Source organism: Emydura macquarii, unplaced genomic scaffold (genome assembly GCF_026122565.2).
Source record: "Emydura macquarii macquarii isolate MOO-44397 ecotype Brisbane River unplaced genomic scaffold, CSIRO-AGI_Emac_v2 contig_2205, whole genome shotgun sequence".
NCBI classification, from domain to species: Eukaryota; Metazoa; Chordata; order Testudines; family Chelidae; genus Emydura; species Emydura macquarii.
In genome coordinates, this window is record NW_027132342.1 from 17,231,621 (window position 1) to 17,244,341 (window position 12,721).

Genomic DNA, 12,721 nt, shown 5'->3' on the forward strand with positions numbered 1-12,721 from the left:
CAGGTATGCACAGGAATTCACACACAGACATGCATGGAGAGGCACACACATCATTCATGGACATGCACTGCACAGATGATGGATTAATTTAATTCTGTCTGCCTAAGAATTGCCCCCTGCAATTTCATCTGGACAAATTATTTTTCTCTTCCCCCTCTCATAACAGTGTTGCACAGTGTTACAGGTACAGAATGACTGCTGCATTTCATGCCAGAGGTGGCTGCATTTTAGTAGCAGGTGAGCGATCCTGATAGATGGTCGGCAAAGAATGAGTGTCCCCTCGGGATGAAAGGTACTATACAAATGTAAAGCTGTTTGAACAGAACTGGAAGAAATTTAATTTCCCCCTTATCTTGGTCTCATGACTCAGAGTTTTGTATGTGAGCAGTTTACAATGAGGTGGGTAGGGAGAACATCAGGGCTGTGTGGGTGGGGAGGGGAGTCTGGAGCTGAGATGGGGATAGTTGTGAGGTACCGTATATGCAGAGAGAAAGGGGAGTGCACAGATACAGGAGCACACACATGCACAACTATCCACACGTGTACACACTGACAGACACGCAGACATGCATAATCAACCACACAGACCCCCCAGACGGGGGCAAAACAGAGGCCCATAACTGCATACTGATTCTGTTAGTCCTCTGGAATGGACTCTGGGTGCAGCATCACTTCCTTGTTGGACCTTTCTCTGGTCAGTGAGAAAGGTTTATAACATGCGGGGAGGCTAGAGAGAGGGAAGAGTGAGCTCTCCAGCCATCTTCAGGTATGTTCTCTTTCTCTCCTGGCTTTAAAGGGCCCCTCTCCAATTAGACCACTGTAGCCACCTGTATCCTCTTTGCGCCCACCGGCTTTCTAAAAGAATCCAGGCTCGGGCTAGGTGGTCTGGTCTCCTCCACTGGCCTGTCATCTCTGTGGCCAGCACTTAGGAGGCGTCATGGTTCACCACATACTCTTCACTGGGGAGGTGGTGTGAACAATGTCTGCAGTGCACCTGCTGTTTCGTGGCATCTTGGTCTGTGCCAAGGACCTGGCGTTAGCAATCCTGAAATCTTAATCTCCCACCCCTGTATCGTGTAGCACTGGAGGGTCAATCTGTCTCACTGGAAGCCGTGAAATGATGCAGGCCTTCACAATGAAGACACCCCCTGAGTCCCCGCTTCTACTGAATCCCTCCTCCTCTTCTCCAGGTGCTTTCTTCTGCTCATTAAGCTTGCAGCTTTTCTTGCCATTTGAGATCAGCTTCCCCCAGAGGAATCAAAATCCGCTCTCCAGTCTTCTCATAGCAAAACCAGGGGCTTTTGAAAAGGGAATGGGATGAGCCAAAGGCCAGCAGCTAATGAGCTTTCTCTGTGCTGGTATGTGTGTGTGTTGTGTGTGTATGCACTATCCAAGTCCATGAGAGAGAGAGAGAGAGAAGCTGTGGGGCTGAACTTGCTGGCTCACAGGGGATATGCATGCTGGGGACAGATGTAACAGTTCTGAGACCTGGCTACAAGGAAAGTTTTGGGTGCAAACTGTGTATAGGAGGGGAGAGAGAGAAAGCAGGTTGGCAGTTCCCTTTGAGACCACGAGTGTCCTTCTTTCCCATGGAAGAATGTACAGGATTGTCAGCTTTGCCCCTCCCGTGCATGAGTGACTGATTTGATTTTTTTTTTTAAAGGAACGTTTTCATACATTTCTGTGCACTTGGTGGCAAAGGAGAGATGTTTGTCAAAAAGCTGCTGTGTCCCTCCAAGTGCCATTTGCCTGGTACTAATCCTTCACCAACATTTGGAACGTTCCGGGACATTCTAAAACACTGGTTTTCAACCTATGCAGGCTAAGGGCCAGGGGAGGTTGCCAGCAGTTTTCTGACTCTGCTTCCATTCCCTGTTTCTGGTGTCCTGCTGAAGTGGATTGGCTCAGTGACTCATGTCTGGTACTTCTGTAAGACACCAGCATGGCCCTATGGTACCAGTTTTTCTGTGGCACCTCTTGTGAAGTGTATCACACGGACTGGCCCAAAGGAATCCTGCTGCATCAGAGAGGGGACCAGTTGTGAGTGGCCCGTGGAGTGGGGAGGCTGAGGACCATGTCCTAGGAGGTTCTGAGCTGCACAACATTCCACTCTAGAACACTCTTTATGGTACTAGCATCATTTCCAGATACCCAAGTGATGAGTTTTGTGATGGATGGTGTCACAGGGTGGCTGGCTCCTTGAAATGAAGCAGGTCCAGAGCCCCTGTTCTTGAACAGCACCTGGGGCTATAAAGGGCTGAACTGTCAGTAAGGAAGGGGAAGCAGGAGCAGCAGGGAGTTCTCTGGGAAAGGCTGCCAGAGTCCCCTGGGGAGGGGATGCAGTGGGAGCCTGCTGGGGGAGAAGGGCCTCCAGGGCACGGGGCATGGGGCTCAGCTAAACAGAACAAGAAAGAATCCTGCTGTAGACTGAAGCAGGAGGGACTAGGTGAGGCAAAGGAGAAAATCCCCTGGGAGCTATATGGGCTGAAGAGCTGGTTTTGTGGTTTGCCTGTATTTGGAAAATAAAGCTGTGTCTGGAAAGTGACTCGGTTGTGGCAGTGGGTCCTTCGTGGGCTGGGGACAAGTCAGCACCTCAGAGATGGGTAGGAAGATATGTCAGATGATAAGCTGTACTCTATCCAGGGAGCAGTCACGAGGGGACTGGTCCAAAGTTGTTATGCCAGTGAGCTCTCCCAGGAGGGGTTCACCCCTTAATGAGGCAGACGTGTTTTTTAAAATTTTTGATGATAGGTCTGTCCTGCCAGCACCAGCTTGCTGGAGACTGCCCCTCCTGTCTTGCTCTAGCAAAGGCTAGTATTTGTTTAGGATGAAGGCGTGGGGTGGTGGGGAGGAACCTTTGTCTCTCTGCCTGTCTTCTGATACCGCACCCATCACCATGATCATATGATCACCTACAGAAAGAGAAGCCTGGGATCATCCTGGAGGTGGGTTCTAGAACTTTCCAGTCCTTCCATAGTTTTCTCATAGTGTCTTTCAGCCAGAAAAGAATCATCCCCTCAACATGCTCTATTGTGCATGTACGCGTGTGCATGTCCAGAGCTCCTTCCCCTCTCCTATCAGTGAAATGTGACCATTTCTGGGCTGAAATGCATTAGCCAACCTGCCCCAGCCACACTAACCAGCGGTGTCACAGGAGGGGAAGTGAGAACTGCAGGGGCAATTTTAAGAAGGTAGAATGTCATGTAACGGGAGCTGGAATTTGTCCAGGACACTGGGGTTTACACCCCTGCTTCTGCAAAATGGGTCATGGAACCCTGAAGGACCACAGCGAGGCGTGGCAGAGTTCTCTTTGGATTGGTTTTTAATTGCCATGGTTTTAATAGTGATTTTTATTTTTAATATTTAAATAATTTTTTTTAGCCATTTTTATTTTTACAGTTACTGGAAATTCTGGGTGGGAGGAGGGAGGGTTGGGGTTAGGGCAGTGCTGACAGCACGGCTTCGGGGGGGTTCCCAGCACTGACACCAAAAATGCCTAAGATACACAGGCACAAGGTGCACGGGAGACAGTGCTCCTGGCCTAGTGGAGCAGAGACTCTGGCTAGGATTGCAAGGAGGATGACAAATGCCCAGCCATGGGGTGCTGCTGAACAGTCCCTGCCCAGGGATGGAGCCATTCAGCACCAGGGCAGCCTCCCCAGCAGCTGGGGGATTGTTCTCTCCCCGCAGTCGTGGTTGTGGGGGGATCTTTGCTCTGCCCTGTCAGGACTGTAGCCTTTCCTGCACCTTGCACCTCCAGGGATTGGGTGACACCAGCCCTGCAGTAATGCAGGGAGCCCTCTGTAGCCTTGTCGCGGCCCTGCTCCCATGATGGCGCGGTTGAAGAGGGCTCTGGGCGCTGCTGCAGGGCCAGTGACACCCAATCCCTGCAGGCACAATGGGGGCAGGATGGAGGCGAGGCTGGACTCCCACCAACTGTTGCTGATCGGTATTATTTTCATCAGTTTCTATGTCAGTTGAAATCAATGTTTACTGACATCTGTCGATTTAAATCAGATCCTGCCACGCCGAAACAAAAGTGCTCATGACCATGGGTTCATCTGAAAGCTGTCTCTGGCCCCAGAACCTTTCCTCCCACTCTATGCAGGAGTATCAGGATTGGCGCTGAATACAAGCATAACTTCCTGACTCGCTCGCACCACTTCGATTTCCCTTGTCAGTCTCTCTACGAAGCGTGCTAAGCCTGACCCTGCTTAACTTGTGAGATGTCTTGTGATCACAGCCTATGGGTGGCAGGGAAGGATTTTATGTGAGCAAGGGAGTGAGTGTTCCTAAGACCTCCAGCAAGGCAGCTGTCAAACAAGGGATGCCTTTAGCTTCAGAGCTCCCAAAAGGGCTAATCTGGTTCTGCATCCATATCACCTCTAATGAGTCATTCCAGGCGGCACAAATTGGAGCAGATAATCCACTCGTGATGCAGCTATTCCCCTGGTTTTTGTTCAATCTGCAGTGAATTGCCAGACCATGGCCTGCCCTCACCAGCCCACACTCTGAGCCATGGGTTGTTTGTCTGTCTAAGTGCCATAGGGAGAAGGATCTCCCAGAGCCCCATTCCTCATCGCAACAGACCCCAATTGTGGCTGGCGGCTGTGGGAAGGCAAAGAGACCCTGAATGTTTAAGCAGAGAATACAGGGTCATGCTGATGAGATTGTTTCCCTCTTCCTTTGTTGTGTTGCATTGTTAATTATGGAGCACTGTACGTTGCATTTTGGAATTGTTGTATCCTCGTCAGTACAGCCACTCTGAGCATTGTAATAAGTCATTCCTCCTGGCTGTTCTCACTGGCCTTTCTCCTTTGTGTTATTAATGGGATAGACGCTGTGCTCAGGCATAGCATGTTAATAGGCAGTGGCGGGAACCCAGATCAGAATGGGCAATGAGGAATGATCAAGGGGAAAGAAAGGGTGCGGGTGATGGAGGGTAGTGTGGGGTGTCACCAGAGCATTCAGAATTAAGTAACTGGTAGTGAAAATGTAATTGCTTGGTCAGGGGGCAAGGAGGAGGAATGGGAGGAGCATGCTGCTGCTTTGGCTATTGGGATTTAAAAAAATAATCCCAAAGCCAGTGGGCTGGCAGAAGGTAGGATTATTTTTCCCCTCATGGCTGCAGATATTGAGTGTAATGAATTTGAGGGGTCTCAGTCATGTTCTTAGGGGATGTTGTGTCTGCTCTATACGTCTTCTGTGTTTGATAATGTCTGCTCAGAAGAGACCACAAGCCTGAAATAGCAGCAGGTTTTGTGGTTAAGGGCTGAAGGGTGCACTGTCAAAACATGGGGTGGGGTAAGGATTGGTGTGCTGCAGGTCAGGATTGAGGTACATAAGCGAAGTTTAGGACTGGAATAGTAGGGTGCTGAAGGTCAATAGTGCAGAATATGGCCAGCACTGTGTGAGTAAGAGGGGGTTCCTGGACTGATACAGCAGGGGGTGCTGCAGGTCAAGATTGAGCTGCCTGTGGGCCCTAACGCTAGAACAAGAACTGCTCATGGAGAAAGAGAAATCAGTGAACTGGCAAGTTTGCAAAGCTAACATACAGCCTTAGAGTGAAGACAGAGGATTAAGAGGAGATAAGCTCCATGCTTTGGATCTGGGTGACTGATAAGTCTTGTGCTGTTGACAATTGGCTCTTTTTCGAAGGTTGGGGTTTTCTAATGCCACTTTATTGGTATAAGCAAGAATGTGTAACATGCATATTCAAGATACACTGATAACAGGATGAAAGATATACTACATTGCCTCAGAGCAGCAGTGCAAGCCTTCAGACCATGCACTTTTCCTAACATTGTAAACATAATAAACTCTTATACCAATGTCATTTGTGGAGTGTTTAGTTCCTGTCACCCTCTCAAGGGCTCCCCCATCCCTGCCCAAAATAATATACAAAAATCTGGCCCTATATTTTCCCAATATGAGGCCACCTTTAAGCATGTCCCTCAGCAGAGGGATGTTCTTTGTTAAATGCACAGTATTCTTTACTGCTATGTCGCCCCACCTCCCCCTGGTGTGGCTGTGATATAGAACATTCTGTATTTCCTAGGCCCATCCATGCTCCATTTCCTTTTATTCAAATAATCATGATGTATTTGGTAATGCTTCTACTGCTGCAGTATATGAGTGCTCTAGGTGCTATAGCCATGAGCACGTAATCATTAACTTCCAATTATTTTTAGTATTATGGTACCATCGAGAGGCCCCAAGCAAGTGTCTTGGCCCAATGTGCTAGGAACTGAGATACACAGAGCAAAAAACAGTCCCTGCCCCAAAGAGCCTACAGTCTAAGGAAGATGAATTACATCATTAATTCAGAGTTTACCTTGATGCACGTTTCCAGAGGAATTTATTTAATCTATGTGGCCCTCATCACTGTAGTATCTGAGCATCTGTAAGCAGAGAGGCTAAGGGCTTAATGTATTAGCCATTTCGAACATCCCTGTATCCCCTAGGTTATTTATTGCTATTATTTCATTGCTTATTTTCGAGTACCCAAAACTGTGCTGGGGTGTCTCACAGAAACAGGCAAAGCACTGTCCCTGCCCCCAGGAGGGGGCAATCTTAGTTCAGTACAACAGCATGTGTGAGTGGGATATACAGACAGATGGGGAGAAAAGGAGAGGCAAGATAGGGTGACCTTAAGGAGACCCCATTTTAACCCAGTGAGGCATGTGCCCATTTTGATGGTTCTGCTGCCTTTTCTGTTGTCATTGTTCCGTCTCCTTTCTCCTCTACCCTCACTTCTTGTGGGTGAAGCCGAAGAATGTTTTCAGAGGGATTTGGGTGTGGGGAGGCAGATGGTTTACAGAAGGTGCTCTACTCCCATGAGGCAATGTGGAAGAAGGTATAGAGACACCTGAGAAAGACGGAAATGGAAGGTGTATCGCTGACTGAATAGAAAGGCGGAGGGGTGGGGGGAGAAATGCATCAGGATACCAGCTCTGAGGTGTAGGCAAGGACAGCATGACATGGGGCCAAGAAGGTGCTTGAACTTGGTCTGAAGCATAGTGTGGAGCCGGCCCAGTGACTCAAGTGCAAGGGCAACCTTGTTGAGTGGCAGGTGGGAAAGATGATTTTGGTCAGACTGTTGGGTGAGGAGAGGGGAAGCGGTAATCTCTGAAGCTCCAAAAGAAGGAGTTGTCAGGAGACGAGCCTGGCAAGGACTAGCTAGAGGTAGCCTGCCAAGGGTGGAGGCAGGTTGGCAGAGAGCATGTGAAGGTCCTGCTGCCATTGTTCATGCTGCACTTGTCCTGAGGATAAAAGGCTGTATTACACCATCCGACTTTAATGAACTGAAGAGGGGGAGTTCTGTTTATAAGCCATGTGGCCTCAAGTGAGACCTTTACAGGGTTGTCAATCCAGTGCCAGTCACCCACCCTAAATTCCTTTTAAAAACAAAGTTGTGCTATGCATTTGGTTGCCAAGTCTCCCTTCATGTGTGTCGTTTTCCTCCTCAGGAGTTCTCATTTTATGCCAGCATGGCCGAATATGTCACCCACCCCTCCTCAGCCTGGCATGCAAGCAGCCAGCCCGCTCACACCTCTGCCCTCTGCCCTTTGGAGCTTATGGATCTGGGAGTTACAGAGCAGCAGACGCCGTTGGAGCAGCCTCCACCATCCCTGGAGCTGGGCGATGAGGAGGATATCGACTCGCCACCAGATCCTGATGTTCCCTATCCAGACTTGGCACCTGTGGTGTTCTTTTGCTTGAAACAGACCACCAGCCCCCGCAACTGGTGCATCAAAATGGTGTGTAATCCATATCCTTTTAGAGCTGCCAGTTCTCTCTTGGTTCCATTCTGCCCCTCCCCTCCCCTGCCCTCGCAGGGCGCCTGAAAGGTAAGAGATGAGGTTTTGTACATATTTAACAAATCGCTTTGTTCCTTGCTTACATTTACAGAGAACCTCAGCTGTTGCAATGTGTGATCAAAAGGAGCTGCTTACCAAAGGGAGAACTTCAGAGAAAGCGAGTGTCAGCCAGAATCACACAGACAGGGATGGGGGCAGGAGGAAGAGAGGGGACAGACTTTTCAAAATGTATATCCCCGCCTTCTCATTACCAAGTCAGTGATGATGGGATGGTTTGAAGATAGGGGTACTCAAAGTTCTGGCTGGCTTATCACGAGGTCTTTATTTCATTGACAGATGTTTATTCATCTAACCGAACTGTACACACCGTGAACTCAGCCTCTGCTTGGAGACAGAGCTGCAGTTCCTGGTTCTAAGTTACAGGACAGGGCCATCAGAATGACCATCGTCTTGCTAGCTAGTGAGCCTAAACTAGCTACTGTGTATCTTGTCGTGGGGATATCTCCTCTAGATTCTTGACCAGGATCTAAGAAGAGCCTACTCCAGAGAATCCATTGCCAGTTTGACCCTGGTGCATCCTGGGACAGGACTTTGGGAGTTTAGGAGTGCTGTATGGATACCCCTGTAATGTAGATATATCAGCAAATCTTGTCATCACACATCTCACTACTGAATCTCAGATCCTTGATTTAAGGAGCTGATAGTACCAGAACAATAAGTAACAACTGGTCACAATTAACTGGTGATAATTCCCCCCAGGAAATAACCCTCCATTGTTGAGGGATTGACTTTTCCCCTGACTTTCTGTATGGGCACAATATGTAGAAGGGGGTTTATTAGATCGGGGTACTTTGTAAGGTCCAGGAATTGGAGGAGATGAAACAGTATACAAAAAGCTGATCAATGAAGCTTTATTCAAAACTCTTCTGGCTGGAAATCTTATGAGATTGGAGTTTCTCCTGAAGATTTCTAAAGCTTCCCTGGTTTATGGCTGAGTGGGAAATATCCATTTCTTGTTATGATATTTCAGTGGATTTGCTTCCAAGTTAAATTGGGAAGCTAAGAGATGCAGCAAAAACTTACAAAAATATTACTGAGAGATTTTCGGCCTCAAGAACCTGATCCTGAATGAAGCCTATAGATGATACCAATGACAATTAATAATAAAGTATTAGGAGATTGAGTTTGGTTTGAAATTTAGGCAAATAGTTGTGGTTCCGAGTTGAGTTCTCTATGATGATGGTTCAGAAATAGCCAAGTGTGATGGATCAGAAGTTCTTAGGAAGATTCTGATTTTCAAATTCTGGGTGATCATTGAAATTTTGGGCAGAGGTTTTGGGCAGAGGTTTAGGTGTCCCATTTTACTGAAAGTCCTTAAAACATTGAGACCTGATGTTGTTCATTTTATGTCCCCCAGCACTCACTAAACTCCTGACCCCCAGTGCAGACAGGAGGCTCAGTGTAAAATTATAGAGATGTAATTGTTGGCTCATGGTTTGATGCAAGATATGGGAGAAAAATTATGGACCAGGCTTGAGTCTGAAATGAAGCTTTCTGTTTCAGTTTGTTGAGATGCGGTTTGATTTTTGAGGGGAAATGTCTGTACAGATTTTGGGACAAAGGTTCAGGCCCGAGTAATCTGAGTTTTGTGTGCAAGTCTGAATTTGTGATGATTGTGTGTGTCTTAGAGATGATTGAGTTATGATATTCAAGTTTGTTTGTCATCAGTTTGTCCTTTTTTTGTGGTTGAATATTACTCTGATTAAATGCTGAGATAGAGCATGCGACCATCACATACAGAAAATGGCCTGTGCAACACTGGGACTGGAGAAGGGAAGGGGAAACTCCTTTGGGTTGGCTGTGATGGCTCTCCATCCTCCAGGTTACAATGGGATGTGTTATGTGGCAAAGGCTGGGGAATCTTGCTACATTTGGAAACAATTAAAAGGAATATTTCAATGCAATTTTTTCAGCTAAACGAATTCCATGGTGTTAGGAAAGAGTTTGAAAACATTGTTCTGAAAATATTGTGCTCCTTTTTCTCCACTTATTTTCTTTATTTCCCTGCCCTTCTTTCTTGACTGCTAAGGGATGTTTGTATGGAAATCAGATCATGGCTTTTTCAAAGCTCCGGTGCTTAACTGCTGCTTCCCAACTGGAGGTTAAGAGTGCAGATATAGCACCTGTTACCACATCAGCTCTTCCAGGGCAGGCAGAGAGAAGCCTATCATTGTTTGGGTGGTAGAACGTAAGGAAAGCCCAGGTGCTGCAAAAATGGATAGTGGTGATTAAGTGGGAGGTGCTCTTCTGTCTGACTTTCTGCTTGTCAAATACTGCACCATACTTAAGGAAGGAAGCTGTGCTATGGAAGTTCTGTCAGATGAAACTTAAAACCGTCCTGGCCATTAGATCACATAACACTTTTTGCAAGAATAGGGGCTGACCCACCCTGGTTCCAATTTGGGTAATCATATTCCATCTATTTAAAAATTCCTCCTGCAGAATAGTCTTCCTGTCCTCAATGGTGCTGCAGTCCTGCAGTGTACAATTACATAGTTTCTCAACCTGTGGTACGCGTACCCCCAGGGGGTACACGAGACACAGGCAGGGGGTACGTGGCAAAAAACCCATTGAAGGGAGGCGAGCGGCAGCCGCCGACTTCTGGGGAAGCCAAGTGGCAGCTGTCTGCTTCCTGCCCGGTCCCAGCTTCCAGCTGGGAGGCAGGCGGCCCACACAGTGTGATTTGTCCCAGGCCCACCCCCCGCTAGGTACGGCCATGGGGAGCACTGCTATCCACTCTGGTGGACCACTTGTGCCTGCTCAGACCTCACAAATTCCCGCCTGTGTGAGGAGAATACCACGTGACCCCACCATCAGGCCACAGTGATTGGCTGGCATTGACCTTTGCTCCTATGTAGCAGAAGGGGAGGAGGAAGGAGGGGAGAAACAGCAGGGTGGTTTGTGATCTGCCACAGCCACACAGCATTACAGAGCTCAGAGCTCTCCTGCTTTACAAGAAATACAGTCATCCAGTGGTAAAGGGGAAAAAGATTGTATTTCTCAGAGTGGTAAATTGAGTGTTGGGGTACTTATTACAATTTTCAGAAGTTAGGGGGTACTTGCTACTTAAAAAGTTCAGAAACACTGTACTATTAAACAACAGTCACAGTCCATTGCTGCAGTTCAGCGATGGGAGACGTAACCTGTGTAGATATGCACACAAAGTTTTAAATCATTTCTAGGTGCAAGGCACTACATCAGTGTGAGATGTTATTGCAAAAGCTGTAGACACTAATTCCATTTAAAGAAGTGGATTACATAGCTAAACATAAAAGTTTGGACCCATAAACACTCAAGGAGAATATCGATCACTCCCCTTGCTCAAAAGTGGTATGTAAACTGTTCTCCTTGTCATTATACTTTGTGCTGAAAAGGAGCCTGTTGCTTTAAGTTTAGGAGCTGATCAAACATTTCCAGGGCAATTTTGTATACAGTCAGAACTGAATGTCTGAATTGTGCTGCATTTTTGGTGAGCAAACAGGTTTTTTATTCTAATTAAAATTGTTAGACACAGGTAACTGCTGTGTGATCAACTGGGTTCAACATGCAAAACATATCTGGGGCCCAGTCCAACTCCCACTGAAGTTAGGAGAAAGACTCTTGTTTGACTTTATGGGAGTTTGGATCAGGCCCATTTAGTGCATCCTCATACAACCAGTATGTCCCATTTGAAATGCTAGCATTCCCACACTACTGGCGCCTGCAGGTTACAGCAGCAATGGGTCAAAAGGGTTAATAACTATGCATTGACTTTGGGAATGACAGAGTTTAGGTAGAATTGAAATTTTAAGTTAAAGGCACATTATCAGTTTAATCATCTATTTCTTTTAAAAAATTGTTGTCCAAATTCCTTACAAATAACACCAGGGATTATTAAAACTGAAGTAATTCGGGAATTTGCTTTTCCACTGTTTCTGCTATTTGTTGTACTTTTTGCTTCCTCTTGGGTTGGGCAAAGTAAATAGGCTAGTCAGTTTCACTACTGTGTGTTTAGTCAGTTTCCCTTTTGGATGGCAGATGGTGAAATGCTATAGGAAGTTGCTTATTTATTTAAAAATATATGCTTCCCTTAGAATTAAAAGAAAAAATCCTGAGTATTGATTGTAGAATTTTTAAATACTTGTACAAAACCTAAACTCTGGGCCAAATTTGACTTAAGAAAGGTCAAAGTTAACCTTAAAAAAATATGTCCGAGAAAGTGAAAAGTGTTTTGAAATCAAGTGTATGGATTTTATCATAAGCTAAAATGCCTGAAATTTTTTAGACTAATTAGTAACAACTTACAGGTTACATAGTGTCATCCAGAAGGATTCCAATGCTCTTTATAAACTGTGACTTGATCCTATGACAAAACGCACATTGGTTTACCTTTACATCCGCATGAGGCTCCAGTGACTTCAGGTGGGCTCTGTGAAGGCATTAGGATCCCTGCCCATGTATCTAAGTGCAGGATTGGGAGCTATATATTTAATTTGTCCTTCAAGTCTCTCCTTAAAAGAAACTCCTTCCAGGAGGTCTATAAACCCTAGACCTCCTCTTGCTGAAGTGTCGATATTATAGATGTTATAGCAAGCGCAAGAATGAGTGTGCCATTAAAAAAAATCAATACCAAAATGTGGAAGTAACAAGAGATGTTCTGCAGTTCACTGCTCCAGCCTTCTGCTTTTTGATACTTACCAATCCCTTTCCTTCATCTGTACACTGGCCATTTGGGCTTCAGTCCTGCTTCCACTGCAGTCAATGACAAATTTCCAGTTGATTTTAATGGTGCAGGATGAGGCAGTCAGGCCCCAGCAGTGCAAAAACTTACACCCATGTGTAAACTTATGCATTTAAAGCCA

General features: G+C 46.5%; 1 protein-coding gene across 1 annotated transcript in view; it reads left to right on the forward strand.

Annotated features, from left to right (window-relative positions):
* The first annotated feature begins 6,775 nt into the window (after positions 1 to 6,775).
* Positions 6,776 to 12,721, forward strand: part of CACNA1I (calcium voltage-gated channel subunit alpha1 I) — a 210,017-nt gene continuing 204,071 nt past the window's right edge. The window contains exons 1-2 of the mRNA XM_067558952.1: positions 6,776 to 6,856; positions 7,470 to 7,771. Coding sequence (XP_067415053.1) covers positions 6,776 to 6,856; positions 7,470 to 7,771 — 383 coding nt within the window. The remainder of the gene's footprint in view (positions 6,857 to 7,469; positions 7,772 to 12,721) is intronic.